At 44.7% G+C, this 7,394-nt stretch overlaps 1 protein-coding gene across 2 annotated transcripts; it reads left to right on the top strand.

The window, feature by feature from the left end:
- The first annotated feature begins 1,044 nt into the window (after positions 1-1,044).
- Positions 1,045-5,359, top strand: RAMAC (RNA guanine-7 methyltransferase activating subunit). 2 transcript variants are annotated; one of them, XM_085070512.1, is made up of 3 exons: positions 1,045-1,157; positions 2,446-2,620; positions 4,215-5,359. In XM_085070512.1, exons 2-3 carry the CDS (start codon positions 2,454-2,456, stop codon positions 4,402-4,404), a joined length of 357 nt encoding a protein of 118 aa, XP_084926638.1. In that variant the 5' UTR covers positions 1,045-1,157; positions 2,446-2,453; the 3' UTR covers positions 4,405-5,359. The 2 variants fall into 2 exon arrangements, with proteins under 2 accessions (XP_084926638.1, XP_084926639.1); XM_085070513.1 differs by lacking the exon at positions 1,045-1,157 and adding an exon at positions 1,199-1,533.
- Positions 5,360-7,394: the final 2,035 nt, after the last annotated feature.

Here is a 7,394-nt window from a genome sequence, read left to right as displayed (position 1 = left end):
GCAAGCGATAGAATCTCTAGCAGAGCTTGTAAAAAAACATTGCTTTCTGAAAGGATCCTATAAAAACCCCATTTCTTATACACAGCACAAGAGACCGTTTAAAAATCATTGGCTTAAGTGTTGTGGGAATTAGTCAGCACTGCAAAGACATGGGCGCTGCGGGAACAAGGCAGAGTGGGGACCAAGGACACCGACAGCATTTCTGCTGCCGGAAGGTCTCGATGCCTAACCTCCCAGGTAGTAAAGGTGACAAGCCTCAAGTTTGGAGGCTCACACGTAACTTCACCTGTGTGAAGGGTGACAAGACTGACCGCTATCTACAGAACCAGGTGGGAGCGTAAAGATGTTGCTGGAGCACGGGCCAACACAGAATTATTTTGGTTTACACAGAGATATCTACCTGCCAAAAAGCTTCGCGTCATCTTACTTTCCTCACGTAGCAGTCAACACATCTCTAAGCTCTTTCATACCAGAAATACTTAAATGGCATTACAGACAGCCACAAGCGCCACGCTCACCTCACCTTTCTGATTCGCACCTTTCGGTTAAAACCCAAACATTTCGCCTGCTAAAAACCCGCGTGGCAGCGAAGGAGAGCTCCATACGTGCCTCACTGCTATTGTTGCCGACGGCTTTGGATCAAATCCTAACCTGGGGGAATAGCTGCTTTCACCCCTGCTCGCCCCGCCCGGACCGGTGTCCCTGTCCCGCCCGGTGTCCCGTGTCCCGCCCAGTGTCCCCTGTCCCGCCCCGGTGTCCCCTGTCCCGCCCGGTGTCCCGTGTCCCGCCCAGTGTCCCCTGTCCCGCCCCGGTGTCCCCTGTCCCGCCCAGTGTCCCCTGTCCCGCCCCGGTGTCCGGTGTCCCGTGTCCCCTGTCCCGCCCGGTGTCCGTGTCCCGCCCCGGTGTCCGTGTCCCGCCCCGGTGTCCGTGTACCGCCCCGGTGTCCCCTGTCCCGCCCCGGTGTCCCCTGTCCCGCCCCGGTGTCCCGTGTCCCGCCCGGTGTCCCCTGTCCCGCCCGGTGTCCCGCCCCGGTGTCCCTGTCCCGCCCCGGTGTCCGTGTCCCGCCCCGGTGTCCGTGTCCCGCCCGGCGCGGGAAGCGGCGGGGCCCGGCCCGGAAGAGGCGGGATTGCGGCGGCGGCTCCGGCGGCAGAGGCGCGGTGAGGGGCGGCGGGGCGGTGCGGGGGAGGCAGGGAGGGTGGCTGTGAGGGAGAAGGGAGCGGGAGCGACCCCCGCCGCCCCCCTCAGCCCTGCCCGGCCCGCCGTGAGGGGAGGGGGCTCGGCGGAGCTCTCCCGGGGCTCCAGCCCCCGCCGTCGCTCCCTGCTCGGCCTGAGGGGCAGGAGGGTGCCGGTTGTCCCCGGTGCCGCCCCGGCGGGATGAGTGTGATGTTAGCGGGATAAACCGTGAGGGAGCAGCTGGGGGAAGCTGTAGCGGCGGCTCCCCGGGGCAGTGCTACCCCCGCCGCCCTCACCCCCACTGCCTTAGACTTGAGGAGCGAAGTTCCTAGGAGATAGCTCGTAATAAAAACTAACGAGGTTAGCTCCTGGCAGGAGAAAGGAGGATGAATAACTCTTCCACGTGCCTCAGGGAGGTGTGCGCTGCGGCACTGGCGGGGAAGGCTGCCCGGGGCTCTGCAGGCAGCAGGCACGGCATGTCTGCGGCTGCTGAGGGCAGTTCGGGCCGCAGGAGCACTGTGCTGATTCCCCGAACATCCCGCTTACCTTCAGCCCAGGCTGCTCATGGCTACAGCGGGCAGAAGCCCCAAACTCAGCTTGGCCATTGAGGGTGTATATTTTAGCTCTTTGCGTGCTGCCAGCAAACCTTTGGGGGACAGCAGAAGAGCATATTCTGGAAATCTAGAGGCAGATACCGTGAACGCTCTAAATTATGTGGGGCTTGTTAAAACAGTGGGCTTAGAGACTTTCTCAGTATTTGCTATTATGGCCTGATTTTGCTGATTGACAGCACCAGGTAACACCAACATCTGAATGGTAAATGCATTTATACAATAAGGAAACTAAGGCCTTAAACACAAATCCCATCAGACAGGCATATTGTGAGGTAATTTAACATCCTCTTAGGTGCTGACCTTTCCCTGCATCAAGTTCTTAACACATAAATTACTGTAAATAAATCTGATCCTTTTGCCTGTCTCACTGGTTGTGTGTATCTGTAGGCTTTGTGTTATATTCTACCTTAGCAAACTTTTCAAATTGATTGTAGTAATGTTTGTCCTATCAAAAGTATATCAATAGTAGATGGGGAGCATGTTCTGAAGTATGTTTTTCTGTGAGGCAACTATGCTGTCTGCCCAAAACCCAACATCTGTGTTAGTCTGAGTGTAACTTCTCTTTGTCCTTCATTTTCACTACGTGGGTTTTGGTAAGTATTACAATGAGAGGCTTCATACATTGCTAAAGCCACTTTTGTTGTGTTTGTGTTTAAAGTTTTCAGAATGACTTCCTTGGCTGACATGCCCCCAAATTATGAAACGATGTTTGCTCATCGATTCACATCGGATGATGAAGAATACCAAGAATATCTAAAACGCCCTGCAGATCCCCCTCCTATAGTTGAAGAATGGAGAAACAGATCTGGTGGCAACCAGAGAAACAGAGATCGGTACTGATTTTTCTTTTTAGTTGTGGTATTTTCACAAATGTAGGTAAATGATCTTTTATTTCAGAAAAAATACAGGAGTCTGTTCTGTTCATAGAAGTATTTTCTTATTACTTCATAGGTAACCATGTTTAAGAGAAATACAGTCTTCTCTGAAAAGTAATGAGGTTTTTTGTTTTCTCTGTATTGACAGGCAAAGTTTTTGCATTGTGTATAAAAGTACTAAATTATTTTCTTTTAAGTAAAGAATGAGCTGGAACCACTGAACCCATTGCCCTGGGGGTTGTTACTGCTTAGCCAGTGCCATTTTTCCAGAGGGGAAAGTGAGATTTCTGCAAAACTAAGCAGCCTCTCTTGTGTTGGATGATAACTGGCAGGAAGAAGTGCAAAGGAGCAAGCTAATAGTGTGAATATCTGTTGCTAGCTGTCCAGGAAACATTTCATTTGTAATCTAAATATTTGCTGTACTTTTAAAGATTAGCCTGTATTTCTTTTATTCAGTAGAAGTGACTGTAAAATCAATCATACAGTCTGTCTGGCAAGTACAGTGTTACCTGCCAAATCAAAATAGTTTGAATTATTTCTTCAAGATGTAATTGCAGCTTTTTACTGAATTTTGGACAGATTTTTGAGTGACTGAAAAACATCGATTACAGCATATAGTACATTTGGGAATACTAACATCAGCCTTTAGTATAAAGTAGTTAAACTCAATCCAGCTAACAGTTGGGAAGACTCGTTAGCTAACTACCTAAATAGGATTTATACCTTGTCTGAAGAAAAGGAAGACAACATTCTAAACCTTTTCTCACCTTAGAAGCTTGTCATTAAGATAAACACAGAATCACAGATTAAAAAAAAGGTGATTGTTTAAGATGTTCCTAAAAACTCTATGGGTCTTTAAACTGATAAACTCTCACATCTACACTATAGTCACAAAGTGAACTTTATGCAAAAGTCATTTGTCTACACCACACCATTTGCAAACAAGTGACTATGAGACAGCTCAAGCGTTGATAGGAATTGAGACAGAGCTGAAAAGAAAAATTTTAGACTGAACAATGGCGAAATACCATTGATAAGGTACAGCGTGTTGAGTGTGGGAATCTGCAGGAGACTGTGGTAGCAGTATTTTAGTAGTAGCATGTATTTTAGGGAATATACAAAGTCCAGGACTCAGTGCTGCTAGATAGCTGTAACTGCACTTAAGCCTGCTTTGCCAAGGCTTTTAACCACGAAGCTACTGGATGGAACCTGGATTTGATGCACTACGGATGTGCCTTGGGGTTGTTTTTTAAGTTTATGGTCTTTTTGAGTCTCTGTTCAAACTTGCAGCAGTTCACCTAATGCCTGGGAATAGCTTGTGCTAGGAAACAGACTGTCCTTCATCACTTAGCAAATGGTGTGTTGGGTAAGAAATTCATGAATGATCTCAGATATATTTTCATGTGTTGGTCATATAAACATGTAAATATTTGAGTGTATTAACAGTTACACGGCGGTTTTCATGAAAACTGCCAACTGTAAGAGTTCACTGTCATTCATCTTTTTAGAGTTGATAATTTATGTCAGACTTTGATATATCTTTTCATTGCAGTTTCCAAGATGGCAGATATTTTAGAGGGGACAGGTACAACTGGCAAGGTGACTACAGATCTAATCAGAGGCCAGACAGAGGTTGGGGTAACAACTACCAGCAGCACAGACAAGGACAATCCTACTCATCCCACTATGGACAGTATGGCTACAACTCCTACAACCCAGGGCCTCGTTACCATCCCTACTGATACTCTTGTGGGTGGAAAGTCCACTGATGCTATGTAACAAATTCACTTAGTTTTTAGTTCTCTTCTTTTTTTCCACAGTTTTATAGATAACTGAAGAATCACTGTCCATTGCTGTTTTTCTGTAGTGTGAAATGGAAAAGGGAATTACTTTTATGAATAATTAAAGCATTGCAGGTTGTTTAGAGTCTGTAGATTTTAGATTAAATTTCTATCTCATTATTTTGTCTGATTATGTACTAGTACATGTCTTTTCTTCCATCACTGAGATTTCTCTCCGTTACATTTTAGAAACCAAAACAGGTGAGGGGAGGATAGCTGTGGTTTGTATGCAGCCTGTAGCAGTGGCACATTGCCTTAAGATAGCTGTTTTTGAAAATAACATACTGTGTCTTTCTGTGGAGAGAATTTCAGAATTTCTTAGTTTGGCTTTTGACAGTGAGAAAAGCTCTGTTTGGTTTGAATTTCAGATGCCTTAAAACTGAGAAGAAAGATCCTATTACTGAAATATTTTGTGGGTTCAGCATAGTGTCTGTTGAGTCAATGGCTTCAATGCATTTGCAGTATTCCTCTTAAAATGTGGTTTAAAAGTTGGATAAAAAATAAGTAGTTAAATATGTATTTTCTTGTAACAGTTCAGTGATATATATGTTTTACCTGAGAAGTAATATCAAACTTAGATTAATCTGTGTCATCTTCAAATAAATTTGCTGTGTGCATAACAAATTTTGGAATTCTCATTTCAGTAAAGCTGTAAAACTTCAATGCTACTGTAGTTTGTATGAAATACTTTGTGCATGATATAGAAGAAAATAACTATGATCAGTACTGGTCCGTACTTTTTTCTGTATGGGAAAATAGCATAAGCAGTGCAGAGTGTTGCTCAGTTCTTAGATTTTAAGAAGATTTATGGGGTTTTTTTAAGTATTCACACAATAAAAGTATAGTTCACATGTAAGGATGTTTCTGAGTATCTCTGAAACCTACTTTTGAAACACCCAGGATTGCAACATTGTCTCCTTAGCCGACAACTGAACAAGGAGCTGGACTGACAGATAAGTGTTAATACTGGACAGCTGTGAGATTAAGTTAGAAGAATGGCCTACTCAGCTGCAATCAGAAGGATGAGACATATTGTGATTAATTAGAAGTCTGGAGTGTTAATCCACTATCCACATTCTGCTCTAATAGGGTCAGAGTTCTCTGTTTCCCCATTTACGTGATCAGCTAATTCGTATCAAGGGAGCAGTGCGTGTTTTTGTACTTGACATTTTCTTCAGCTGCTGTACAGAAACAGGGCCCCATCCCTGCTGACTGCTGTAAAAGTCATGGCATTATGTGATAAGGAGTGCAAATTAGTGCATCTTGATTTAAAGACAAAGTACAGAAGTCAAAACCAGAGTCCCCCAGCTCATCAAATGCTCTTAAGAGCTAAAGGGTGTGTTTACTGCTGACCCTAGAAACAGTCACTGGATGTGGCTTTTACATAATCTGTGATACTCAAGTGTCTTCACCTACCTCCTAAGTATTTGTTTTCTGCTTTTCATGTAATACTGTTAGCTCTCATACAGGTTTTAGTATCCTACTCCCTGAAGTATTTGCCTCAAATTCATTTAGAAATCTTTTCACAAGAGGTTTGTTTTTCCTCTAAGGAGTTCTGCTGGATGAAAGGCACTCTTCTGAACCCTCATTAATACAGTGAAGTCTTTACAAAGGGAGATACAAGATCGGACAAAGTTCTTACCTTTGCTCTACGGAGAGCCTGCAAGTTGGTACCCTTGGGTGGAATTCCCTTTTAATGCAGAGTCATGTGCAAAGTCCTGAACCCCAGACTCCTGCCTCAAAGAAGGGAGTGCATCTCTTCCTGCAAAGAGCCTGGCACTACCAGCTATGCCACGGAAGTCAGGCTGTGCCAGGATGTTCTTCTTCCTCACCATCTGGAGTAGCATCTCAGGTTGAAATGAAATCCGGCAGAAGGAACAGATCTGTTTCATCTGTTGCCTTTCCTCAAGCCCTATAACTATTTTATTATTTTGGTTATCTTTCAGCTAGTGAATAAAGAGTCCTAAAAGGTTTTGGGTTGAAAGGGACCTCAAAGATCATTTAGTTCCAGCCCCCTGCCATACCTCCCACCAGACCACTCAAAGCCCCATCCAACCTGGCCTTGAACACTTCCAGGGATGGGGCATCCACAGCTTCTCAGGGCAATGTGTGCCAGCATCTCACCACCCTTGCAGGAAAGAATTTCTTCCTAATATCATCTAAAGCTGCCCTCTTTCAGTTTGAAGCCATTCCCCCTTGTCCTGTCACTACATGTCCTTGTTAAAGTCCCTCTCCAGCTCTACTGTAGCCTCTAGGCACTGGAAGGTGCTCTAAGGTCTCCTCAGGTTCTTCTCCAGGCTGAACATCCTGTCTCTCTCAGCCTGTCTTCATGACAGAGTGGTGAATCCTACTTTGATGGCTGTGCAGAAAAGCATTCCAAAAAAATGCCAGGTGGTGTAGTATTCCAGAAAATGGCAAATGCAACCTACAACATTGTGGGTGAACTGTAGAAGCAGATAGATCAGGATGGTCTATGTGGAAGTTATGAATCAGAATCACACATTTCATAGTCTTGGCTTTCTTATTCTGAGTTTCTTGACTATGAGACCAGGAGAGAGACAGGCCAGTGCAGCTTCCCAATTTGTGTTTTTATATTCATGACTCCATATGCCTTCCCAGTAGAGATCTCAATTCAACTTTAAGGGCCTTGTATTGTTTACAAAACTTTTCATTGGAACAATTATGGTAAGAGTCTAATTTGGGGAGGTGGGAGGAGAGAAGGGCATTGCTAAATAAATGCATGCCTTGCACCAGACAAAGATAAATAAAATTCAAAATATATTACCTTGGTTTCCATTAAGATGAATTAGTATTTATGATAAAGTCCAGTTCAGTGTCTCTGTCAAGCTAAACAAAACCAGTTAAATATTGTCTGCAATTACAGTTTTGCA

Source organism: Lichenostomus cassidix, chromosome 10 (genome assembly GCF_008360975.1).
Source record: "Lichenostomus cassidix isolate B80296 chromosome 10, HeHo_3.0, whole genome shotgun sequence".
In the NCBI taxonomy this organism is placed as follows: domain Eukaryota; kingdom Metazoa; phylum Chordata; class Aves; order Passeriformes; family Meliphagidae; genus Lichenostomus; species Lichenostomus cassidix.
The sequence above is the reverse complement of the archived record's forward strand: the minus strand, read 5'-3'. Positions and strand labels throughout refer to the sequence as shown.

What these genes read in the sequence shown, in the direction of transcription:
- RAMAC (XM_085070512.1), top strand. Translation starts at nt 2,454, where the DNA reads ATGACTTCCTTGGCTGACATGCCCCCAAATTATGAAACGATGTTTGCT. An exon ending in AACCAGAGAAACAGAGATCG is followed by an intron (nt 2,621 to 4,214) that starts GTACTGATTTTT and finishes TTTTCATTGCAG; the next exon opens with TTTCCAAGATGGCAGATATT.